The 26,356-nt window shown below is 50.8% G+C and overlaps 1 protein-coding gene across 5 annotated transcripts in view; it reads left to right on the forward strand.

Moving 5' to 3' along the window:
• The window catches only part of TMEM131L (transmembrane 131 like), a 172,869-nt gene extending 154,081 nt beyond the window's left edge, over nucleotides 1-18,788 (forward strand). For 2 of the 5 annotated variants that reach the window (XM_055405425.2, XM_055405426.2), the window contains exons 27-35: nucleotides 2,221-2,345; nucleotides 4,913-5,079; nucleotides 6,190-6,375; nucleotides 8,732-8,810; nucleotides 9,663-9,742; nucleotides 14,485-14,605; nucleotides 16,590-16,681; nucleotides 17,625-17,764; nucleotides 18,384-18,788. In XM_055405425.2, coding sequence (XP_055261400.1) covers nucleotides 2,221-2,345; nucleotides 4,913-5,079; nucleotides 6,190-6,375; nucleotides 8,732-8,810; nucleotides 9,663-9,742; nucleotides 14,485-14,605; nucleotides 16,590-16,681; nucleotides 17,625-17,764; nucleotides 18,384-18,659 — 1,266 coding nt within the window. In that variant the 3' untranslated portion in view covers nucleotides 18,660-18,788. The remainder of the gene's footprint in view (nucleotides 1-2,220; nucleotides 2,346-4,912; nucleotides 5,080-6,189; nucleotides 6,376-8,731; nucleotides 8,811-9,662; nucleotides 9,743-14,484; nucleotides 14,606-16,589; nucleotides 16,682-17,624; nucleotides 17,765-18,383) is intronic. The other 3 variants (XM_055405427.2, XM_055405428.2, XM_088827917.1) reach the window with 2 other exon arrangements.
• Nucleotides 18,789-26,356: the final 7,568 nt, after the last annotated feature.

Below are 26,356 nucleotides of genomic sequence, written 5' to 3' on the forward strand. Positions count from 1 at the left end.
TTGCTTTTATTATTAAAGCGGCGGAAATCTTATATCCCCACCCTGTGGTCAGTTAAGCTGTCCCTCATTCAGGAAGATCAGGTAATTCGACACTGATGGTGATGATAGCTCAGTCTTATGGATGCTACTTGCTTTGTGTCAGGTACTTGAAGCCTCACAGCAGCCTTTTTGAAAACTTGGGACTCTGAGGCAGAGGGAGGTAGAGATACTTGCACAGGATGACTGAGCCTGTTGCACGGGGTGGGTTTCAGCCTCAGAGACTCCTCAGTCCAGACCTGCACGACCCTTCAGACCACGGTTAGCCCCGCCCCCTCACCACCGAAAAGCAAAGCCCCTTTCCTGCTCCTGCCTTCCTCGTGTTGCTGGACAGTGTGTAGCTCTGGTTCCCCTCAGCTCCACCTGCGGCCTCAGCTGCTGGCCTGCTCTCCCCAGCCCTGGCTCCTGCCTCTGCACCACCTGGTGCTTCTCTGACACACACACACACACACACACACCATCTCCCCTGCTGCTCCTGGGTTTGCGGGAGACCCTGCTTCTGCGTTGCTCCACCCCACCTTGGCCAGCATGTCCCCGCTCTCCTGAAGCTTGTGGCAGCCCTCCCTCTGGGCTAGCCCTCCGGCACTCCCCTCTTGCGAGCCACGCCGCTGCTCCCCAGCTTGCATGGAGAAGGCGGCCACGGGGCAGAGCAGCTCCGGCCAAGCTCGCCCTTCATTTGTGGGTGCCCCTGGGACAGAAAGGCTCAGATCCCCACTGTGTTGTGTATTTCCAGCTTGTGGTGGGGTAGGGGAAGAGTGAGGTGGGGAGGAGCCGGCTTTTCCCCTACCCCAAAACAAGTTGGAAAGAGACCGATACTCAAATAAACGTGGTTTGTATTTGATGTTTAAAATCGCATCTTCTCCGACCACACATCTTTAGTGTGTCTATTTAGTTTCAAACTTTTTAGCATTAAGTCCTATAGCATAGGACTTTGTGTGTTTGGTTTGCCATGTTTTAAAAGTACTCTCAGAATCAGGAAAAAGTTAATACTTATTTGGGGAAAAAACAAAGGTTAAAGATAGCAAAAATACCATAATTCTACCACATATGCAGTTTAAAAATATAGTTTTATTTCTAGTGTCTGTTTATGGTAGTGATATCTATCATATTTCTTTGATAGATACATGAGGCTTTCACTGCCCCAGACATGTAACATGCAGGAATCTAAAACCTTGTATTTTTCTTCTGCTTTAAAAGGGGCAGCATGGTAGAAGAAAGAAAAAAAAAGTGTTAGAGGACATTAAAGAGATGAGCTAGTTATTTAAAGGGCAAGCGAACCCCTCCTCCCCTTGGGCCTGTTAGAAAAATGTGACCATGCCTCATATTTAAAGGACTTCTCAGGTGGCTCAGTGGTAAAGAATCCTCCTGCCAATGCAGGAGCCTCAGGAAACACGGGTTTGATCCCTGGAGGGGAATATCCCCTGGAGGAGGAAATGACAGCTCACTCCAATATTTTTGTCTGGAAAATCCCATGGACAGAGGAGCCTGGTGGGCTATAGTCCATGAGGTCACAAAGAGTTGGACACGACTGAGCATGCATGCCTTTCAACATTTGAAAGAGGAAAATACCCAAATTTTAAAAATTGATATATAGTATATGTGTAACTCATGCTAAATTAAGTTTTTCAGAACCACATTTGAAAACATCAAGCATATTCTTGGTTTCTTTTACTTGAAAAGCTTAAACTAGTTTGGAGTATTCTCTGTAGTTTTGGCTGTTCTCCTAAAGTTCATTTATAAACAAATAAAAACATAAATACACAAATTACTCCTCTAAGTTGAGTTTTTACATGACTTTTCTTCAGTAGTAATTCATGTGAATTGCACATACCAAATAAACAGGTGAAGGTCGGAGGATTTATTGCTGCTGAGGTTAACAGCAAGCTGACCATAAATTGCTAACAGATGTTTTTCTTTTTTAGCCCCTGAGAAATTTTATAGGCAACAGTTTGTGTTTTTTTTTTTTTTTTCCTTTTTGCAGAGGTTGAGGAGGTAGAAAAAGAAAGGAAATGAAAACAGACTAGAGATTGAGAAATATATAAATATATGTCCTCAGTTTTCACTAGTTCTGGAATGTTCTGAATTCAGATGGGGTTAGTCTTCAAAAGTTAAAATCACACAGAGGTTTTTCTGTGTATTAGAAAGGTGAAGCCTTTACTAACATTTTCTTTTTTTCCTCTTTAGCAAGAAGATCCTTATAGGAAGAAGGCGCTTCAGGAGAAGAAGGAAGGAAATGTACAAAATTTAAATTGGAATAAAACTCGAATGTGCAGAAAAAACAAAAAGAGGGGTGCTGCCCAGGTCTTGAGGTGTGTAATTTTTACAGTCCCTTTAAATTTTCATCTGCTATTTACTTTGTAATTTTACATTTAGCTGTTACCTTCAGATCTTATTTTTGTTGAGTTGGATACAATAATGTGGAGATACTTGTGTTTTGAGAGGAAAATATATTGTTAAAATTAATATTCTTAAAATTAACATATCTTCTGGTTACTCTTGTTGTTGAAAGCCCCTTAAAATGAACAAATTTTTAAAATTTTACTCAGTAAAATGCAAAAGGCCATGGAAGGTTTTAGGGGAAAAGCATAGCCATTCCACCTTGCCAGGGCCTTTGTTCTGCCTGTGAAGTGACAGGAAGCAGGTGGGAGAGAAAGCCCTGGGCTCACCTTCCCAGCCTGACCCTGAGCTGTCTGGGCTGCCTGGGGTCCTGATAACGAAAGAGAGCGGCCCTGTGCACTGGATCTTCTGCTCTGTCCTGCAGAGGAAGGTTCTTCCATTGCAGGAAGTGAGGTGCCGATACTACGAGGCTGGCCCGCACCCAGAGTCAGATGTGACCCCAGGCAGGCAGACACTCTTGTTGGCAAACCTTGCTTGTCTGCCAGATGGAGGTTCTTCCATGATTTGTGGGAATCCCAGTTGTCTGAGTTTCCACAAGTGGCTCTCTAAACCTAATTTTGCATCAATTCCACAGCTCGAGGGTTTTTCCCACTAGATCAGTCGTGTGTCCATCCTGACTCTGCGTGCGGAGCGCCTCCCGCCCTTGGCCTGGGCGCCTGCTGAGCGACCCGTGCTGACGGGCCCCTGTGCGGGTGGGCCTCAGCCTACTCTCCCGCACTGGCCCTCCGCCCTCTGGTTTGTCTTCTGTTGGGCACTGGCCTCTGAGGTTCCTCTTTCTTGTGAGCTGAGCTAGGTGGTTACATGTGTGTCTGTCCCGTTGTTCTCTGGCAGCTTCACATCTGTGTGGAGGAGAGTCCATGTTGCTGTGATGGTTGCTCTCATGGTTGGAAGGGAAATCTGGCAGAACAGTCCCTGTGGCGGCCAGGACCCCTGGGTGGGGGCACGTAGATGTTGCTCACAGCATCTATCCTTTGTTTGTACCCTATGGATGCAGCCCTGTGACATGCCGCCCCCCACCGCCCTGTGTGTCCTGCTTTACAGGGAGGATGGCCAAATGACCCTGGGGGCCTTTTTTTTTCTTTTTTTTTAAGCTAGTTATTTATTTGGCTGTGCTGGGTCTTAGCTACAGCACACGAGATCTTTAGTTGAGGTATGTGGCATCTAGTTTCGTGACTAGGGGCCAAACCTGGACCCCCTGCCTCGGGAACTTGTAGTCTTAGCCCCTGGACCACTAAGGTAGTCCCCTCACCACCTCCAGGGGGCCTTTAAGCTCTGGTTCTGTGCCCTGCAATCAGCAACATGCAAATAGGAAAAAAAAGACAGATACCCACTGTTAGATTATTGATGGGTAATTATTGATCTATTAAATGATCAAATACTATTTTCATGGGTAATTATTCTTAGGCTACATTGTTTGAAAGCTGCGATGTGGTCTCCTATAGAAAGGAAAGTCACCCCTTATATTCTCATAAAAAGTTGATGGACTTAGGTGGTTCCTTTGAAGTGGTGTATTTGCTTGATATGGACACACAGAAAGATAAAAGGTTAGGGTGGAGTTTCATCAATTGAATGTTAGGACATTTTTAAAGTAGATTTCTGACATGTGAAAGAAACAAATTTATTACAGAATAACTGTGGAGTGTCTTACAGGTGATCAGAATTTTGTGAGCATATGATGCTTATGTAGCTGACGGTTCTTGGCCTTTCTGCTCCGTGGCTCCTGCTTCTGTCTCTGTACTCTTTGCCCTGAGTGTTCAGACACCAGGGAGACCACTGACTCCATCTCACGCTCAGATCCTGCAGTCGTGCCTGACGTGAGGTCCAGAAGTTGGACTGTGTGAAATAATCACCTCGGCCTTCCTGTAGTGTTCTCCAGCACAGTTCTGTGTCTCCATTTATGAGACCTGTATTTCAGGTCTTCCCTCGAGTTCACGGTCTAGTTAGAGAGATATAAGTGTTGGATGGTGAACTCCTTGGGGAAGAAGCATTCTTCTTTTAGATGCTGCACCTTTCCTAACCCTGCGTGACTCATGGTGGCCACTGCGTAAATGTTTGCTAAATGAGTGAATGAGAAAAGATAACAGTTAGCACTCAGACCTTCCCCCAGACGCCGAGAAGCAGGGTCATCCACTCAGAGTCCTTTTGCCCTAAACCCAAAGAAGGCACGCCGAGAGCTGTGGGTTGTAGTCCTGCACCTGCCCCTTAGCAGTGACCTTGGGTGACCAGTTGCCCTGTGCGGTTTTACTCCTCTCTGTAACACACAGAGCGAGTAGGTGGACTCCACCTTAGTTCTGGTTCTAAAATGGCAAAATCTTGTTTTTCCTGATCTCTGTCCCTTACTCGTCATCACCCCCAGAGAGAAGGGGCTTGAGTTGTCACAGATTCATGCTCTCACCTCTGCTCGGTCTCAAGGAGAGCAGGTGTGTGTGTGTGTGTGCGCAGGATACCCTGCAGATGGTATTTTCTGTGGCTCTTCCAGGCCTTCCGACCAGAGTGAGTTAAAGCTGGTGTGCGGTGAGTTTGAAAGGTCTGAGATGAGCAGTGACATCAACGTAAGGAACTGGCGTATCCAGGAAAACCCTGGGGAAGCATGCAAAGCGGGTGCCAGCACTGGAAGCAGCTTACCTGCCACGCAGGGAGAGGCAGGTACGGAACCGCACTGGGCTACGAACCACACTTCTGCTGGGCTTGTTTCTGCGGGGAAGTACCGGGGTGAGAGGTTATCACTTCCCAGGCAGCGTTTCCTCACGCCTGCATGGAGAGCTGTTGGATGGGACAGGAGGCTGAGGCTCTCCCGAGCCCTTGCGTTGCCCCTCTGACCTCCATGCCCGTGAAGTCTGGCCATTTTTGATGGTGTCATGTAGACAGCCGGAGGGACAGTGGGTGTTTGCGCGAGAGAGGACCCCCTTGGATAGAGGGGAGCCAAGGAAGCCAGTGGAGAGCCGTGGCTGTTCTCCCGCCCCTGCCCCAGGGGGCAGGTGCTTCCTGCAGAGCCAGCTGCCGCCTGCAGAGGAGTGGGCAGTGCCCCCAGGAGTGGGCAGTGGAGGTGTTGGGGCACGTCTAGGGAGGGCAGAGAGCGGGAGAGGAATGGCCGTGGATGTGGCGGCACCAGGGTGGGGTGTAGGGCAGGCAGTCACGATCCTCCAACCAACACCCACGTTCCCAGCCATGTGCCCACTGGGCTACGCCCAGGACACAGACCTGATGGGCTTCTTGTTCCTGCCCTGCACACTTGGGTCTGCCTGGACCTGGGTCTTTCTGGCCTTCCTGGAGGTTCTTCCCACCCTCACATAAATAATACTCTGAAATGTGAGATGAACATTTTAAAAAATATTTTTATTAGAGTATAGTCAATTTGCAATGTTGTGTCAAGTTTCAGATGTACAACGTGATTCAGTTTTATTTAGACATTTGAATAGAAGAAATGACCTCCGTGTCTCCAGTCCAAGAGAGTAGTCTTGATTTTCTGGGGAGAAGTCCTTGCTGTTCCCAGAACCATTGTTAGGCTGACGTCCCCGGGTGCTGACGGTCTCACCCACGGCGTGCATCACCCGCTGCCACGGACTGTGGTCAGCACGGCGTGTGGTCAGCACGGCTGGCCCAGGGCTGTCTTCAGCCTCTGGGAGCGGCTTCCTTCCCACCGGAGGGGCAGAGAGGCGGGCAGAGGGAGCGCGGCCTGACCGAGCCCCGCCTCCCTCCCCGCTCGGCCGCTCTCCTCTCCTGGAAGTGGCCCATCTCCTCTCTCGCTTCCCGCAGAGGGTTACTTTCAGAAACCGGGGAAGAAGCGTGCAGAGAAGTCCTGCTCAGACTCTGGCTCAGACTGTGGCAGCTCCTCGGGCAGCGTGCGCGCCAGCCGGGGCAGTTGGGGCAGCTGGAGCAGCGCCAGCAGCTCGGACGGGGACAGGAAGCCGGCCGTGGGCCCCCCGCGCTGCCCGCCGCCCGGTGAGTCTGCGGCCGCGCCAGGGGCCCACCTGCCCAGCAGGGCCTGCCCAGCCCAGACGGCTGTGCATCCAGTGTTCGCTTTGCTTTGTTTTATGTTTTTTTTTAATGTTTATTATTTATTTCACTTATTTTGGCTGTGCCGGGTCTTCCTCGCTGCACAAGCTTCTCTGTAGTCGGTCCGGTGGGGGGTGCTCCCTAACCGCGGTGCAGGGGCTCCTCTTCCCGGCGTCTTCTCTCGCTGCAGAGGCTTCTCGCGGGGGCTTCATTACTGTGGCTGCTGGGCTCCAGACCACAGGCTCGGTGGTTGTGGCCAGCGGGCTTAATGCCTTGTGGCGGTGGGATTTTCCCAGAGGCAGGATGGAACCTGTGCCTCCTGCATTGCAGGCAGATTCTTGACCCCTGAGCCGCCAGGGAAGCCCTGTGCTTTGGATTTTATTCACTTCCTTTTTCTTTCTTCCTTCCTCCCTCCCTCTATTATCATTATTATTAAGTCTGTATCTTGAAAACAGCTCAAAGGACTTCCATGTTTATTTTTTCAGTTGTACATGTTTTTCTTGTGGTAAGATACATGTAACCCCAAATATACCATTTTAACCATTTGTAAGTGTACGGTTCAGGGGCATTAAATACATTCGCATTATTGTGCAGCCGTCACCACCGTCTGTTTTCAGACCTTTTCCCCTTCCCAAACAGAAACTCGGTGCCTATAAATCCACAGCTCTCCCTTCCCCACGCCCTGCAACCCTGTGAACCTCTCCTCTGCTTTCTGTCTGTGAATTTGAATACTCTAGTATCTGGTAAGTCAAGTCATACCATACCTGGCCTTCTGTAACTGGTTTATTTCATTTAGTGTGATATCTTTAGGGTTCATCGCCACTGTGGTTTCCTTTGTTTTAAGGCTGAGTTTATTCGTTGTCTTTTCATACCACAGTTTCTCTGGCTGTTCCTCTCTTGATGGACACCTGGATTTTTCCATCATTTGAGTGGTATACTAATGTTGCTGTGAAAATGAACAGTGGTCCTCCCTTATTTTTGAAAAATTTACAGATACGGGAAATGTCAACGAAGCACCTATATTTTTATCATCTAGAATGAATAAGTCTTAATTTTGTCATATTTACCCTCATTTTTTTAAGAAGTAATATGTCATAGTCCGTTCCGCTTCTTCCTCCTTGAGAGACTCACTGTCCACTGTGTTTTATTTTACATTCGTATATCCATCAACAAAGTAGAGAGTCATCTTTAACGCACGTAAAGGAGGCCGTGCTTCAGGAAGTGTGGTGCGTTGTGCCTTCTCACCTGGCGTGGTTTGCTCTAGCTCTGTCTGTGTGAAGATTTAACCCCCTGCTTCCCACTGTTACAGTCAGCATGGCACAGGTGGAGCTCTGTTACCAGAGCAGGCGGGGAGACGGGGCTTCATCCTGGGGGCACTCACTGTGTGTGTGCGTGGGCTCCCTGGCCCCGAAGTGTCTGGCCCGGAGAGGCCACATGGCTTGTTGGACACCCAGAAACCCACAGCTTCCCCAGAGCCCAGCCCCTTCCCAGCCTCCTGCTCTGCACAGTGGCCTCTGCTGTCTCCTGCCAACAGTAATACTGAAATAGAAGCTCTCGTCCGGTGACCAGGACCCTGCTCCCATGAAAACCGAGACAGCCACCCGCTTGTCATTTCTGTCTTTTTTCTCAGCCTTTTTCTTGTTTTTGGCTCCTCCTGCAGGCGTCTGTTTAGACACTGCTTGCCTAGTGACCCCCCATAGAATTTCAGTGCCACCCGCATGCAGCAGACATCTCTCTGTGACTGTCCCATGCCTTACCCATAAGTGATCAGCTGTTCTCCAGCCCCCTCCTGAGTAGGCACGCCGCCACCCACATGGGGGACACGCGCAGGCATGGGTGCAGGGCGGATTGCAGCGTTTTGTTTGGTGGTGGGCTCGGTGTTCTTGGCCATTGAAGGCAGTTTGGCTGTTGATGCTAATGGGAGTGTTTTTAAATTGGGGCTTAACGTCAACAAGAACAGAAGAGCAGAACATTGATGCCTTACTGTGACACAGGGCGTTAGACTCCGTTTAGGTGTGTTTGGAAGTTGCATAATAAATATTAGGACAATGTCCCCAATATAATAATCTTGTAAAAGATCAAAAGCAGCAAGTGTTTTTAAAGTATGATCCCAATTATATATATATTTATACATAAAAGGTTTTTTAATTAAAAAATTACTGAATGTGTGAATACAGTTAAAAATGAAAAACAAGTCACTCATAGAGGTTAATAATGTTAGCAGTCTGCATCTTAAATGCAGAATAGATACAGTTAAATTATGCTTATAAAAAGTTCTGATCATCTTTTTGTTTTTACGCAGGAGACAATGTTTCACAAAATGACTTTTCTTCTGAAGCTCCCATCTCCTTGAATCTTTCTCGTAACATCTGCAGTCCCACGTAAGTGTTTGGTTTTCCATGTTTCAAGTACCGCTTTTTTGTTTTTTTCATTTTGTGTTTCTTCTTTGTTTTCAGTTCTGCAGACTAAAAATAGAAAAACCTTTTAATGATATGTGAGAGTAGAATTGATTTTATTAATAATTTAAAGCATACAATCCTTCCAAGATAACACGTTCATGCAGAAGCATCTCTGGTGTCACTGGTCTGTTAAGTGATACAGCTGTGTTAGAAAGCCTCTGTCCTGAAAGTAGGAAGAACAGTAGTTACAGTAAGAATGGGAGCCAGGTTCTCTGCTGGGACTTGAAATAAATCAGCATTGATGGTTCTTAGAAATGTGCAAGGACCTAATAGGCGGTCACATGTTTACAGCTTCACTGTATGAAGATTTCCACAGCGTCAGACAAAATAAACAAGCCCATTTACTGAGAGGGGTGGGCAGGGGTAGGTATATGTAAGGTATTGAGTTTCAGAGTGAGGGCGCAGTTAGGTTTTAGGTGCCACAGGACAGGGGGATGTCACAAAAATAAAATTGGATGAGGAAAGCTCTACACGAGCTCTTTCTGTTCAGGGTAGAGAATAAACATGGGGTGGAAGGTTGCTGCCAGCCGCAGGGAGGCCGACTGGAAACTGCAGACCATCTGAGCTACTTTAGTTAAAGTTGTGCTTTTGCTATTTATTAAAACAAGTCTTGGCTGGGTCTTAGGAATCTAATGTTCTTCAGCCCTTTTTTGGGTGTATGGCTTCATGTCTATAGTATCTGTTTTGGTGGGGGGAAGGATTTATGTCGTGCCGCAGTCAGACTTGTTTGCAGAGAGAGACTCAGCGGCTCCCCTTCTCCTTGCTCCCCCCCAGGGACGCGAGCGGCATCCCCGCGCCTGTGGACGCTCCCTGCCCCAGCCTCCCCGCTGGGCCTGCTGCTGCTGAAGATCAAGGTGAGGCCCGTGGCTCCTGCTTCTGCTCAGGTGTCCACGCCGCCCTGCTGGCTGGGGAGCTTGAGGGTGGATGGAACCAGCCTGGGGGTGAGGGCGGGAGGAGGCCCCCGCCTCGGGCTCCTGAGCATCCCTGCCCTCCACCCTGGCGTTCCCGGGCCCCTTCTGCTCGGACCCTGACTTCTATCCTTGGGGGGGCAAGGCGCAGGCAGCCTGTGGCCCCAGAGCACGGGTGGGGGCCCCTTGAGGGGGTCTGCCACTGCCTTTCTCATCTGAGAGGGTGGAAAAGCAGGGAACAGACCCAGGGTCCACTGCCTGCATCAGTCGACACACCCACGTCTTTCCCTGCACGAGCTGAGGCCATGTGCTGAGCTCCGCAGCCCCTCTGAGCAGGGACAGCGGGGACGGTGGGGACAGTGGCCGGAGCGTGGACCCAGGGCTGGTGGGAAGGAATGCCGCCCCGCCCAGGGTCTGTCTTTCTGGCCTCCTCTTTCTTCCTCCTCCCTGCTCCTTCCCTTCCCTTCTCGTGACCTTGTCTCACGTTTCCTGTTTTCTCCTTGGGCCCCTGTCCTGCCACACCAGGCCCAGGCTACGCCTGCTGGGCACCCTCAGGGGCACTGCTGGCTCTTTCTTTTGCTCGTGTCCCTGGTGCAAGTTAAAGGCTGCTTGGTGCAGTGGAGCGCGTTAACGTTGAACGCAGGAGGAGGCTCCGTGAGGCTTTATGCTTACGTTTTGGAGTTGTTGTCTGATTATCACCAGAAATAAGTTACTCATGAGTCTAATAAAAATGTGTTTTCGATGAAAAAAATACTGTTAAATTCAGTAATTCACTGAGACAAGATTTGGAGAGGTTTAGGAGGTGCCCCTTTTCCTTTGAGGGGAGAGAGGGCTTTGCTCGTGATGAGGGAAGAGGAGACCTGCGTCAGAGCGGGTGCGTCTGCCACTTTATCCTGTGTGTCTCCGTCAGCGGGAGAGTCTTCTGTCCTCTGCTTGTTGTGCGTGTGTGTTTCAAGTGCGTTTTTACCTCGTCTTTGTTCACAGTCTGCAGTTTACTTTTGTTGTTGTTCAGTCGTGTCCGACTCTTTATGATCCCGTGGACCGCAGCACGCCAGGCTCCCTGTCCATCACCAGCTCCCAGAGCTTGCTCAAACTCATGTCCATTGATCTCATCCTCTGTCGTCCCCTTCTCCTGCCTTCAATCTTTCCCAGCATCAGGGTCTTTTCCAGTGAATCAGTTCTTTGCATCAGGTGGCCAGAGTATTGGAGCTTCAGCTTCAGCATCAGTCCTTCCAGTGAATATTTAGGGTTGATTTCCTTCAGGATTGACTGGTTTGATCTCCTTTCTCTAAAGAGTCTCTTGCTACTCTCACAAGTCTCTTGCTACTCTCGAGAGTCTTCTCCAGCACCACAGTTTGAAAGCATCAGTTCTTCAACTCAGCCTTCTTTGTGGTCCAACTCTCACATTCATACATGAACACTGGAAAAACCACAGCTTTGACTATATAGATCTTTGTCGGCAAAGTAACATGTCTGCCTTTTAATATGCTGTCTAGGTTGGTCATAGCTTTTCTTCCAAGGAGCAATCGTCTTTTAATTTCATGGCTGCAGTCACCATCTGCAGTGATTTTGGAGCTCAAGAAAATAAAACCTGTTACTGTTTCCATTTTTACCCCGTCTGTTTGCCATGAAATGATGGAACCAGGTGCCATGATCTTAGTTTTTTGAATGTTGAATTAATATTGCTTACTTTACTTTTTGGTGACCTGTTAGAATCCCTATTTAGGCCCTAAAGTCACTGCAGAAACTGCCCTTATTCACAGTCCTTGTCTGCAGGGCCTGTCCCAAGCCCCTTCTTCCGCCGCACCCCTCACCCCCCATGCCAGCCTCTGCCCTCTGCCCCGCTGTCACATCCCTGCTGAGCATTCTCCCCTGTGCTGCACGCGCCTCCAAAGCCACAGGCGTGCTTTTGCTCAAGTTTTCCAGCTCCTTTGCCTGTTGCTGAGAGAGTGGAGAACAGCACACACAACTGACCGGCCTGTGTGGACCCCACCCTCCCCACGCCCACACTCGGCGCCTCTGCCCTGTCTTCTCTGCCAGGCCTCCTGTTTGCCCAGGGCAAGCACTGGGAGACAGCCCCCGCCCCCGGCCTGGCCCGAGTGCAGCAGCAGCCTCTCTCCCTTGGCCTCCCTGGCCTGGCAGTCTCTAGGGAGCCGCTCAGAGTGGCATCTACCTGCTGACAAGCCTTCTGTCAGCCTTGAGGCTGCGGGGCTGGCTGAGCGGTGGTGCCTGTGTGTCTGGGCCCCGCTTTGTCCTCGGTCTCCCATCCTGCCCCTTCTGCTCGGGCTGTGACCTGGGGGTTCTGGTGCAGTCCCCCTCCACTCCCCCAGCTCTCCAGTTCTTCTGGGTCACGCTACCCTGGGGGGCTGTCCTCCTCCAGCCCCCTGACGGCGCCCACCTCTGCACCGTCGGCCTAGACCCCGCACCACCAGCTGCTGTCTGCCATCTGTCCTTGGGCCTGTGTGGGCGTCCTAGACTGAACACCTCCCTCCTCAGCCGGCTTCCCACACAGCCTCCCAGTCGCGCTTTCTTGTTGCTCAGGCAGAGGTCTGGGGACCATCCTTGACCTCTCAGCCTCTGCCTTTCACAGAGACCCAGAGTCTGAGCACGTCTTCTCTCAACCACCATTATTTCTCCTGTGGGGTATCACCACAGTCTCCTGACAGGTCTTTGCTTCTGCTCTCACCTCCCCTCACCGTCTCATCTTTTGTTTTTTTTTTTGAGGTACAATTGATACCTGCATTCTATTAGTTTCTGGCATACAAGTAGTATATTGATTCAATGTATGTGTGTGCATGCATACCAAGTCACTTCAGTCGTGTCCATAGGATTCTTCAGGCAAGAATAATGGAGTGGGTTGCTGTGCCCTCCTCCAGGTCTCACTGTATGTACATTTTGCAAACGGTCACCACAGTGAGTCTAGTTAACGTGTGTTGCCACCTCACCGTCTGTTTGTAGCACTGCAGCCGGAGGGTGGTGCTGGGTCTGAATCGGATCGCATCACTGTGGAGACCAGTGAGGGCTCTGCAGTGTTCACCTGAGCTCAGGTCTGCCTGCCGTGATTCTGTGGACGCCACCAGAGGACAGGAGGCTTGGGTCAGAGGCACAGGATGCTTAGCACAACGAGCAGCCTGAGAGCCTCATAAGCACACTTCTGCAGGTATCCAGACTTTGAGGGGTGATGCAGGGGGCGCCCAGGGCCCACCCATACCTGCAGTGGTCTGTGGTTGCGTTACAGGAAGGGAGCCCCAAGCTCAGGAAACCTGCGTGTTTCAGTGTTTAATGATAGGTAGGAGATGACGTCTTTATCACATTGGATGAAGCAAACTTGCCCCTTTTTCTAGACTTAGACCCTCCCCACGTCTCCCGAGCCTTTGTTCAGTGGCTGTCCTTGGAAAGACAGGTCAGAATGCAGGTGGCCAGAGCACCCTCTCAGGGGCATGGAGACGCCTGAGACCCCCAGAGCCAGTCTCACAGCAGCACGCGCGCCCCTCATCTCTGTGTGGTCCTGGCCGCTGGTCCGTTTGCTCATGACCGCGTGATTCTAGAAGCAATTCTTGGTGAATTTGACTGACAGAATGGGAACCAGATCTCCTCAGCAGCTCATCCAGCCTCTGGTTCCAGCGGCTCTCACCAGGACTCAGGGCAGGATGTGTTGCCCTTTAGGACTGAGCACAGGGTCTGGGCCCAGCTGCAGAGCCGGCCTTAAAGCACCAGGGTGGCCCTAGGAGGCAGGCCTCATCTTTGAGGGACCCCCACTGCTGTGACAGCTACGTGGTCTCCAGTGGTGTTTCTTTAAATGCTGGAGGGTCACTGGGACCATCTTGAGCTGCATGTCTCCAGATCTGCAGGAGGATGATTACCCCCAGCTCCCTGAGGGCACACTGGCTGCCTGGAAAGAGTGTTGTGCGCACAGGTTGGGCCCCCACGGTGGACCTGCCTCCTCCAGGAGTACAGGCAGGCAGTGTCCCCATGTGGCCAGCTGGACCGAATCTTTCAGTCCCCAGTGCGTTTCCAACAGCCGAGTCTAGTCTTTGCTTGCTGAGGCCCGGCCTGTGTGCAGATGGCCAGCTCATCTCTAATATGTGCCACCAACCAGTGGCGTGTGTCTGTCCATCTCTCCGTGCATCCCACAGATGGCTGAGCAGCAGCTGTGGTGGTGAAGGTGGAGGCCCGTGGAGGTCCTGGCAGGTGCTGGCTGGGAGGAGCAGAGGCCTGGGTCCCCAGGGCAGCTTTAGGAGACGGTTCAGAACCGCATGGTGGGTGTTGGCTGGCCCCGCAGGCACACCTTCCGCAGCACAGGGAGCCGGGACAGGTCCCTCCCCTGGAAGGCGAGAGCCGCCCCACTCGTGTGCCCCCGCGCCCTGAGCCTCCTGGGGCCTGGGCGTTCCCTCCCTAGCTGGGGCGGCCACCCCTCCTCTGCCACAGGATTGTGTGTGTCTTGTCATGGCGCCGTCGCCCCAGCTTCTTCCTCCTGCCTCTTTGTCTCTGCTCACCTGAACATCAGCCTGTTCATGGCCGCGTCCTGGGACCCCGACGTGGCTTTGCAGGAAGCACGCCCTCCCTGCTCACTCCCATGACCTTGTTATCCGCAGCGCCAGGCGTGGCAGGCCCGTGGGTGCCTGGGGGCGCTGTCTGGGGGGCGAGCCCCTGCAGGAAGGGGGCTGAGAGGCCGCTCTCTCCCACAGGTCTCTGTGCCCCGGGGGACCTGTGGCCCGCGCAGCCCGTGTGTGTGACTGGCGGCTTCGGCTGCGCCCTGGAGAGCGGCGGGCCAGCCGCGCTGCCCCCACCCGCCGCCGAGCCCAGCAGGTACGTGCTCCCGCGGCTGGGGACCTGTGTGGGGCTGGGAGCTAGGGCTGGGAGCCGGGCCTCACAGCAGCCTGGGTGCACCCTGGAGAGCAGCGTGCCAGCCGCATTGCCCCGCGCGCCCCAGTGCCCAGCAGGTACATGCTCCCGCAGCCGGGGGACCGGCTTGGGGCTGGGAGCTGGTCCTCACAGCAGCCCGGCCCCAGCTTCCTCTGCAGCCCCTCGGCGGGGTGTTGCCATCTGCCTTTCGGACTTGAGTTGTGATGTCTGAGAAATTATAAGCCAGAAACTGAGGGAAGCCCAGAAGGGAGAGAGCAATCCAGCCAGTGACCATATCAGCGCTTTCCTTTTTTAAATGGAAACGATGAGCTATTCCTGTATCAGAGGCACAACTGAAAAAGCAAAAACAGTCCCTCATAATTCCTCCTTGCTAACAGAACAGGAATTTCCGTTTTCCATAGCATTAATCGTGAACACATTTAAAGCTTTTAAAGATTGAATAGTTTGCGTATTGAAAAATAGTTACACAATGGCCACATCTTAGACTTGCCATTGGATTTATCATTTGATGATGAACACTTGAGAAAATGTTAATATCTGTGTTTTATCACAACCATTTGAGGTTTTTTAGGGGCTCCAGCTTATTACAAAGTCATTACTTTCTTATTTCTGTAATGAAGATCCAGATTGCATTCGGGACCAAAGCATCTACCGAGAATCACATTCTGTATGGTTGACGTGAGCCGAGTGCCGGCCTGGCTCCTAGTGGAGGTGGTCGTTAGTATGGGTGTGTGAGCGTCCCCAGAGCGGGAATCTGGACCCCCAGCGGCAGCCAGCCTCCCCTACTGACAGAGCCACAGGCGTGGGTCCGGCCTCTGCTTTCACTTCACAAACCTGGCTGGGTTGGTTGGTTTTTTTTTTTAGAATATGATCGCTATTAGTTAGAAGGGAGAGCAGTTTTCTTTCAAATATTTGTCCTGCTTACATGATGTACACCTATTCATGGGTGAGAACTGTTTGCAGTCTGAGTGAAAGTACTTCTCTGGCAAACTGAAAGCCAGGTTTTGATCCATTCCCCTATCCATGCATAATTTATTTGTTTTGTTTCATTTAAAAAGCGCTCCCCTGCCCTCCTTTCACCCAAATACTCACTGTACTCAAGAGACCAAACCCCACCTCTGATTTTCTTTGGAATTATAATCAACGTAGAGCATTGTGTCAGTTTCAGGTGTATAGCGGGGTGATTTGATATTTTTACACGTTACAAAATGATCACCACATTAGACTTAGGGCCTGTCTCTCACCAGAGTGTTACAGCGTTACTTGCTGTATTCCCTGTGCTTACATTAATTACATCCACTTTGAAGGAAGCGGGGATGGACCTAGAGTCTGTCATACAGAGTGAAGTAGGTCAGAGAAAAACAGATACATATAGAATCTGGAAAAACGGTCCAGATGACTCTGTTTGCAGGGCAGGAATAGAGACACAGATGCAGAGAACAGACCTGTGGACACAGCTCAGGAAGGAGAGGTGGACAAATTGAGAGCGTAGCTCTCACATACACTGCCCAGTGTGAAATAGGTAGAGAGAGCCTGCTGTGGAGCCGTGGTCGCTCAGCTCGCGCTGTGATGACCTCGAGGCGGGGCTGGGCTGTGGGAGGGAGGCCCCGAGGGAGGGGGTACGTGTGTACGCATGGGGGTTCCCGGCGCCGCACAGCAGAAACGAACGTGACGTAAAGCAGCTGTACTCCAGAAAGGGAAGGAAGGAAGGGCGTGTCCGGCCTGCGCGGTCCCTTGTGCAGCACCGTGATGCTGGTGGTGAGCCTTCAGGTGGTCTTTGATTCTGTGACGATACAGTACTTCTTTTATTTTCCAAAACTGAAGAACTCGCAGTGATGAGGACACTGGGCAGTAAGATCCTTTTCCTCTTTCTCTCTTTGATCTGTCGACATCCTGTTTCTGAAACTAGACCCCTTGTTTTCTGTAGCAGTTTCATTGATTGGAACGCCACGTGTGAAGGCCAGTTTCCCAGTGTGTACTGCCCCCTGGAATTGAACGACTACAATGCCTTTCCAGAAGGTAAAGCTGCTTGGACAGTCCCAGTGACATCCTTTTATTCTGAGAAAGTCAAAGCCGAAAGGATGTGTACTTAGGGCGCTAGCTGCTGAGAAAGTGCCTTTGAGAGGCAGCTTCCAGTTGTCCGCTGAGCCTTCATGTGGGTGCAGCACACTTGCCTTGTGTAATTTTATATGGCCTCAAAAAGCCTGCTAGACCCAGGGGCCTGCGGACATGTACAAATAACCCTGCTCTGTTTAGCCCTTCAGACTAGGTGGAACCCACATGAACCTGAATGTGCGCTGTCTGTTGGGGGGCTGGGTCTTTACCTGTTAGTTACTCTTTTCAGGCAGACAAGTCCCAGGAGAGGTAGAATGATTTACATGCTTGTTCCTCAGCATGTCCTGACTCTATACCCCTGGATAGTGCTGCAGAAGGAAGGGAAAGAGCATGGAGGGGAAACGGATGAATTGCAGATGCTTGTACTTATCTGGGTTTTGATACATGCAGTGCTCTGTGGTAACCACCAGGGGGTGCTGTGGTCGCTTTCTTCCTGTGTGTGAGGCTGTGTTTATACCTTCTTAGTGCCATCTGAGAAATGCTTGGTTTCCCACTGCTTTGATCAATGCATGTGGTGTATGTGCAGATGGCCGACATTGGCATGACAGGCAGTAAAAGAAAGTTTTAAGGACTAGTAAGAACCATGACACTCTAAGTCTACATATAGCAGTATTATAGCGTACTCTGTATATTACAGAGTTCCACCAGATTATGACATACAGAAAATCGAGCCCAGAGAAAGAACTTCCTCACTGAGGGCTTACCAGGTGCTGTGTCTCACGGAGTATTTTATGTCTGTCTTTAACTTGTCAACACAGTAAGTCCTTGAAAGCTTATTGCCTGAGGGTGAGAATTCCATTCTGTCCTGAAACGTGTTCACCTCTGCTGATGTCTCTGCTCTTTGCAGAAAACATGAACTACCCCAGCGGCTTCCCCTGTCCTGCCGAGGTTCAGACGGACTTCATTGACCACAGCTCCCCGTCTGCCTGGGGCAGCCCCCCCAGTGTGCCGACCGCCTGGGGACACGCCGGTCTCATCAGCTCTCCGGTCAGTGCCGCCCAGCCCTGCTGAGCCCTGGGTTCTTCCCGGTGCCCCCGTCATCCTGGGCATTAGGGTTGGGTTCAGATGCGCCGGAGCCTGGTTTGCTCCCCTGGGTCACTAGCCACTGTCTGCAGGGGCCTCACAGGTAGGCAGATGGACAGGGGCCTGCAGATGTTGGCAGCCATGATGCCCTAAACCGCATCAAGGAGAGAGGTTTGTCGGTGACACTGAACCTGGGCCAGGAAGCCCTCCAGGGTGCAGGTGGGCTCCTGTGACCCCGCTGACCTTCCACCTGTGGGAGGAGAGGAGATGAACCTTCCAGGAAGGTCAGGCAGGGTCACCCGTGGGTTTGGAGGGCTTCCCCCGGTCACACCCACTCCACTGTGTTTTTAAAGATAGAGGGCATTCGACCTGAAATGAGCTTATCTAGTTGGATGAGAATTTCATGACCTTTTGTTTGAGAAAAATGGAGTTAGAAACCCCAAGGTGGTTGAGAATAGCGTGGTAACATCCAGGCAGCTTGGGTTGACTCCACTGCGGTAGCCACGAGGATGCAGTCCACCTTGACATTGCTTTCTAAGGCTTTTAAATATTTCCTTTTCCCCTCTCCTTGTGTATGCCTCAGCCCTACCTCACAAGCACCCGAAGCTTATCTCCAATGTCTGGACTTTTTGGTTCCATCTGGGCCCCACAAAGCGATGTGTATGAGAATTGCTGCGCCATGAACCCCGCCACAGAACACTCGGCTCACATGGAGAACCAGGCGGTCCTGTGCAAGGAGTATTACCCCGGGTTTAACCCGTTCCGTGCCTACATGGACCTGGACATATGGACTAGCACAGCGAACAGGAATGCAAACTTCCCACTGTCGAGAGACTCGAGCTACTGTGGGAATATGTGAAAAGGATTCGAGTCTAAACAATGTGAATAAAGAGGCTTGTGTTTGGATTACTAGCGTAAACTGGTTAAGGTAGATTGACGTTGGTGGATATTTTGGCACTTTTATATGAAAATAAATTTTTTTATGAAATCTGGGTGCTCTTTTTTTTTAACCCTTCACAAATCGGTGTTAGAAACAAAGCATCGTGATTCCAGAAGCGTGTCAACACGCCAAGTGTGCACATCAGAGCCAGGACAGCGTCGAAGAAGGTAAGATTGGGGAAAGAAGGGGCTGCGATGGGCCCCCCTCCATGAGCATCGGCTCCCCGGGAGCTTGCAGGGAGCCACCTCGATCGGGTAGTGTTCCCAGGGATGCTGCCATAATTGGCCCATGGCTCAGGTGGGGAGGATTTTATTTCAAGCACTGCTTTGATTGAAACAAGCCTCTGGTTTTGGGAACCTCACTGCCAGTAACTTGTCTGGACACACCAGTCCTGGTGGGCATGGCCGCTGGGTGGAGCAGAGCCCGGCGCCTGTTCTGCTGACACTGGCAGGGATGTTCCCTCATCTCCGTCAGGCCAGTCTCCAGCGGGCAGCAGCAACGGGGACATGCTGGTAAGAGTGTCAAGGTTCCCTCCGAGTGAGCAGGCTGAGTCCACAGACAAGTTCTGAGCAGGTCATAGAGCTGGCGCGGGTTCACCAGGCCAGTGTGTATTTGCTTGTCAGTGATTTTAGAGATTCATGTGATGGTGGACTTATCTGACTGCATGTGTAAACTTTTCAACTTTAATAAAAATGGCTAATTTTTACATTTTGTTGTGTCTTTATTGGAGTTTGAGTGGGAGAGGTTTTTGAGTGGATGTCGGGTTCGCTGCTTTTTCTTTCTCATGGGCTTGTGGGGCCTGGGTGAGGAGGGTGAGCGGACTGTAATCTGGGACTGCCATCCTGCAGGGAGCACCTCCTAGCACACATGGCTGCTGGAGCGCTCTCAGGCTACCGGCCCTGTCCTTGAGACTGAAGATACTGAAGCGTCACTCAGGCTCTAAGTGTGCGCCCACAGCAATAGAAGCAAACACTTGCACACCATGTTCACTGCAGCACTGTTCACAACAGCCAAAAGGCAGAGACGACTGCACTGTCCGTCGATGGGAGACAGCCGAGCAAACTGCGGTGTGTGCACAGAGGGGTGCTGGCCAGCCTGGGGAGGGAAGAGGGCTCTGCGCAGCGCGGGTGAGCCCGGAGAAGAAGCCGCGTGTCATGGCCAGTTACTAAGGGCCAGGAGTATATGATTCCACTGTGCTGAGGACTCTAGTGTGGTCAGGGCTCGTCAGGAAGTGGAATGGAGGTTTCCGGGGGCTTGTTGGGGCGGGGAGTGGGGCTGGTTGGGGCAGGGGACAGAGGTACCTGCTGGCCTGGGGGAGGCTGGAACCCCGTGTGCAGATAGCGCGGGGCTGTGGCCTCAAGAAATCTGAAGGTCCTGGGAGTTTAGGGCTGGAGATAGTGGGGGCATCCATCCTTGGCCTCCGGATGGTTCTAAGAGGGGCTGCTTTGGGAGAAGGGGCCAGAGCTCTGAGCCAAGGCCCCTGTTTCGAAGAGGAGGCGGCGGCTGAGAAGTCAGGAGAAATTTCTGGGGAGGCCAGGAGGGAGGCAGTGGCCACGATGGCGTGAAGGCAGGAAGGTGGTCAGACGAGGAGCCCCGAGGGCTGGTCAGGCGGTGCCCGGCCCGGTGCCCTCAGCCAGGCCAGCCGCAGCCAGGGGACACAGAGACGGAGCGACTGTGGAGAAGGCCCGTGGGGGAGCTGAGTGTAGGTGCGTGGGGTGCCGGGGCAGGGACCGCTGGGCAGAAAGGGAGCAGTCAGGCCTGGGGGTCACCTGTAAGCACCTGAGCCTTGGCACACAGGGCACTGCATCTCCCGGGCAGGCGGGCAGTGGAGACCTGAGCGGGTGAGTCTGTTAGGAGAGGAGGGCCGGGATGCCCAGCTGCGGGTGGCGCGTCCTGGCCTCTGGGCTGCTGTGTGGATCCAGTTGTCTTGGAGCACAGCGACTCCATTCTGCCCAGCGATGCACAGCCTGAAGTGCCCATCCAGTCCCCCAGAGAACGTCTGCTGGCCTTTGCTCGGTGACAGGAGCAGCAGGAGAGCAGGGGCCTGGGCCTCGCAGTGGCAGCACACGCGTCCGCTTGTTCGGCTGCTGCTGGGTGGGGTTTGTGTGGCACGGTCCTCCCCTCTCGGCCTGTTCATCGTCTCTGGCGTAGTGTCTGAATCACGGGAGTGAGTGGAGGGACATGTGTGAGCACCATTATCTCGTAGCTAAAGAGGTGAGTCTTAGTGATTAGAGAGTAATTCCATTATTCTGTGGCTGACCACAAGCAAAGGCAAGAGAATCACCACAGTTCTTTACGTACTCAATGTCCTTCCTTGCTTTTACATGCTAAGCCCCATGTACAGAGCCCCATGTACTACCACCTGGGAAATGTGGACCCCTAGAGTAAGCGAAGCAGTAGAGGAGGCCAACCCCACCTTCCAGGAGCTTTGATTCTAATGGGAGGCTTACCAGTGAACATCCCCTTTGCGACCAGACTTTGTGGGGTCTTAACTCCAGTTTTATCATATATTTAACTTTCTCGTTGTTAAGTATGAGTAAACTCCAGGAGTTGGTGATGGACAGGGAGGCCTGGCGTGCTGCAGTCCATGGGGTCGCAAAGAGTTGGACACAACCGAGCAGCTGAACTGAACTAACTTTCCTGTGGCTCGGTTTCCTCTTTCTGTAATATGGGGATAACAGTGGTAACATACTTCATAGAGTTGTGAGGATTAAGTGAAAGTTGCTCAGTCGTATTCCACTCTTTGCAATTTCATGGACTATACATGGAATTCTCCAGGCCAGAATACTGAAGTGGGTAGCCTTTCCCTTCTCCAGGGGATACCCCAACCCAGGGATTGAACCCAGGTCTCCCACATTGCAGGCGGATTCTTTACCAGCTGAGCCACATGGGCAGCCCAAGAATACTGGCGTGGGTAGCCTATCCCTTCAGGGAAGGCTCTTCCCGACTCAGGAATCAAACTGGGGTCTCCTGCATTGTAGGTGGATTCTTTACCAACTGAGCCATCAGGGAAGTCTGAGGATTAACTGAGTGTTTACATAGTGCTTGGCACATAGTGAACCCTTGGCTACCATTAGTGTCCAATATAATTACTAGCATCAATTTAAATGAACACAAAATAGCGGGATACATCCGTTCCGTTGCTCAGTCGTGTCCGACTCTTTGCGACCCCGTGGACTGTAGCCTACCAGGCTTCTCCGTCCGTGGGATTCTCCAGGCAAGAATACTGGAGTGGGTTACCGTTTCCTTCCCCAGGGGAACTTCCCGACCCAGGGATCAAACCCGGGTCTCCCGCATTGGAGGCAAACGCTTTAACCTCTGAGCCACCAGGGAAGCTAAATCTCAGGCTGAGTAGCGGCCAGGTGAAGCAGGCCTTTCAACACTGCTGATGAGATGGTAGCATGTTTGGCAATGTGTTTTGCTGCTGCTGCTGCTGCTAAGTCACTTCAGTCGTGTCCGACTCTGTGTGACCCCATAGATGGAAGCCCACCAGGCTCCCCCATCCCTGGGATTCTCCAGGCAAGAACACTGGAGTGGGTTGCCATTTCCTTCTCCAATGTGTGAAAGTGAAAAGTGAAAGTGAAGTCGCTCAGTCGTGTCCGACCCTTAGCGACCCCACAGACTGCAGCCCACCAGGCTCCTCCATCCATGGGATTTTCTAGGCAATAGTACTGGAGTGGCTTGCCATTGCCTTCTCCGTTGGCAATGTGTTTTAGGTACCTTGAAAACTCTTCTAGGAATTGACTCTTAAGGAAAATAGTAAAAAAAAAAAAATCATGCACAAAAATCAGGTATCAGTTTTCTGTTGTTGCTGTAAAAATTCCCACAAACTTAGTGGCTTAAAAAAATATGAACGTATCATCTGACAGCTTTGTAGGTCAGAAGTCCAACACAAGTTCCACTGGGCTGAAATCAAGGTGTTGGCAAGGCGGAATTCCTTTAGGAATTACCGTCTCGCGCAAGGTGATGCTCTAGGGAAGAATCTGCTCCTTCCTCAACTTCCCCAGCTTTTAGAAGCGGCTCACATTTCTTGGCTCACGGCCCCCGTCTGCCGTCTTCAAAGCCAGCAACGTGGCCTCTCTCTGACTGACAGCTTTGTCACATCTTTTTCTCTGACCTCAGCTGGGAAAGGTTCTCTTCTTTCAAAGACCTGTGTGATTAGACGGTCCACCCGGAGACTCTCCCCGTCTCAAGGGCGATTAACCATGCCTTCAGAGCCACTTGTGTTCGCCGTGCCAGTCATACATTCAAAACCTCCGGAGTTAGGGTGTGGGTATCTCTGGGGCAGGGGCATTGTTTTGCTTCTGATGTGTTAATATTTTCGTCCTAGTGTTTAGAACAGTGCGGAGCTACAAAGAAGCGCTCTACAACAGGAATATGTTTAAGTTATGGTACATATAGATGTTGGAGTACGAGGAAACCTCTAAAAATCACTGGAAGAGAATGACACAGGCAGTGAAAGGTAGGATGCAGTTTCTGAGCTGTATGAGCCCATCTGGACTTGGGGGAGGAGGGAGTGTACCATCTGGTGGGCGGCATTGTGGTTTTCATTTTCTTTTTTTGGTATTTCCTATTATAAGTATGTATTACTATTATTCCCCCTTCTTTAAAAATTTTTAATTAAATCTTAATGGAATGTGTTTTATTTAACAATGGTGAAAGTAAGTATGCTAAAAACAAATGCTAAAGTCAATAAAATTTACATTATGCTGTAAAAGAACATAATTTAAAGGCAAAGGCAAAGTGAAACTCACTAAGCATTCCCTAATAAAAGCCCTATAAAATGAGGTATGTAGTAATTACTTGGGCTAGGATTAAAGGCACATAAGAATGTCTTTAAACACTCTATAGCCAACATACAAAATGTAATGTAGTCTAATTATAATTAGTTAAAATACAACTTAAAATACATATGTTTATGCAAACTCTAATATTTCAAAATAATTATTTCTGTGTGACCCAGACATTTGTATAATTTAATACACTGGAGCACAGAGAAGATGTCAGTAAAACAGTGTGTTTATTATTTGTGTTTGCATAATATATGGAGTAATTCAAAGGAAAGCTTTTAATTTAGAAACTGAAAACAAAAACTTCACCCAGCATCATCTCATCTGGATGGATGTTTATTTCAGTTGGATGTTTATTCATTCACTGTAGATGAAGAACTTATTTACAACCTTTAAAAAATAGAAGGAACAGCAACGACAAAAATGGAAGGAACAGCCCAAGTGCCGCGACCTCAGGACTGTGGACAGCAACACTGACGCGGAACACGGCCGCCTGGTCTGTTTCACTCGGAAAAGCAAGTCCTGCCTCGGAAGCAGCAAGCTGTGCTGGGTTAGGCCACGTCCCCCAACCCATCGCGCGTTCCAGAACCACAGTGCTGCTGAAAAGAAACCAGCCACACGCTTGCCTGCCTTCTTTAATTAGAAGGGTCATTAAATCAGAATAATGTCAGAATCGAGAACTGGTTGTGTATTAGTTGGGATAGGCTAGGTTACACGGCAGAAAAACGGATCTCCAAACAGGGCCCAGTGACACTGCAGGGCAGGGGCCCCCCGGCAGGACCCGGCATCCAGACCGCGGTGCACGGGCACCTGGCGTCTCCCCCCGCGGGCTCGCTGTTGACACCCTCAGGAGCAGCAGCAGGACTCAGCGTGCTCTGACTCTGTCACTTGTGACCACTGCTGGTTGGTTGACTGGAACCAGTCACATGGTCCCAGTCGAGAGGAAATAGAGGCCTCCATGCATCAGAGCTGAGGCAAGTGGATGCTGCTGAGTGTTCCTAAAACTGAACGGCACTGCCCAGTCATGGAGAAGAGTCTTTCTTTGCCTGCTAGTTGGAAAGATTTATGGTGTCTAAGCCCCAGGCAGCCAACACAGCCTGGGCAGCCTTGTGGGGAGAGGGTCCCGCAGAACCAGCAGACGTTGCCTTTCGGCCCCACCATTCCAGGAGTGCCCCAAAGTCACTCACCCAAGGTAGCAGCACCCGTGCCAACGGGCTCCCACATCCCGGGGGAGCAAGATGCAGCTCACACCCCCGTGGGGATCCGACTCCTCCAACACAGTGTGTGCTCCCTGTGTGGCTGCTGCTTCAGAAAAATAAGGTCTAAGATCACAGTCACGAATATATGTCAGCTGCTGAATAGCTATTCAGAAACAGTCTGCCAGAGTAGTAGGATTGAAATACAGGGAGCCATGCAGGGAGGCACAGCTGGAGGGATTCTGAGGCAGAATTTGGAGAAACAGGCAGTGGCTACACTGGAAGTAACACTTGCTTTCCTGTGTTTCACTTCTTGACAGGAAGTGCAAGTCTGGTCAGGTTCATCTGGGGATGAGATGAAGGCTGGAGCAGTTTTAAGCTCATGATTTCATGCCCAGCCTGTAATAAGAAGGACGGTCTAAACAATTCTGGGACGTTAGTCTAGCTGTCCAGTGCAAGACAGCCTCCGGGGCTGGGCAAATGCTAGATAAGGCAATAGACAAGCAAGTGTGAATGAAAGAATGGTTAGGCTGGAATGGTGGCCAGAAGTGAACTTGGAAAGCAGACCTGAGACACGTTTCAGAGACGGGGACTGCAGGGCCAGGCAGAGGGAATGTGGCTGCAGAGCAAAGGTCGCTGCTGCCGGTAGTCAACACCAAATGCTTTTCCGCTGGCCCAACCAGAAATCTTGCTTTACAAATGCCCAGGGTTTTGCCCCCAGCAGCCACGTCCTCTCCCCTCCCTCTCACTGGGTTACTCTTCCACCTGCGTATTGACTTAAAACCGCTGTGGGCTCTTGCATCACTTTTTAAGAATAAATGGAAATACATTTATTGTTTCTTCTGTCTGTTGTAGAAAATATGGATAAGCAAAAAAAAAAAAAAAAAGCCAGTGTAATCCTACCACCCATCAAGCAGCACTTAACATTTTGGTACCTTTCCTTCCAGACTTGTGTATATGTGTGTTTTGACAAAAATAGGACATGCACACTGTTCTGTGAAATATTTTCCTCATTTAATGTTCTGTAAAAAGCTAGATTCCTTTCTGAACGCCTGTCAGAAGTTTTACTGCTGTTTCCCACTCAGTGTGTCAACACCAAACACCAGTTCTTATCCATCCCTGACTTAAATCTATGCCTGAGTTTGTTCTGTTACTAACATGTTGCTTGTTGTATCTTCTGAGCCCACAATAGGGGCCTGGGCACTTGATGGTTACAGATAAGTCTGCCCAGACACTCTCTCTTCCCAACATATTTAATTGGTCACTAAATCATTCATTCAGCAAATATTTATTCCATCTGTCCTGACAGATGTGAGCGGTCTGTGCCCTCGTGACGTGCTCATTCAATAAATCTGAGCAGCTATCGTGGGCCAGACTTTGTTCTGTGCTCTGGATGAACCAGAGTAAACAAGACAGGCATACTCCCTTCTTCCAGGGCACTAGGAGTCTACAGGGGGAATAAGCAGTACAGCACTGCACTGGTTCTTGATTACTGCAGAGCAAATGACCCTCAAACTTAGTGACTTAAAATAACAAGTTCTTATGTCAGTTTCTGTGGGTCAGGACTCGTGGCTCCACTCAGCACCTTCTGCCTCGGGGTTTCTCCCACAACTGCAGCCGGGGTGTCAGT

This window comes from Moschus berezovskii, chromosome 19 (assembly GCF_049115385.1).
Source record: "Moschus berezovskii isolate FMDL1 chromosome 19, NW_MosBer_1.0, whole genome shotgun sequence".
NCBI classification, from domain to species: domain Eukaryota; kingdom Metazoa; phylum Chordata; class Mammalia; order Artiodactyla; family Moschidae; genus Moschus; species Moschus berezovskii.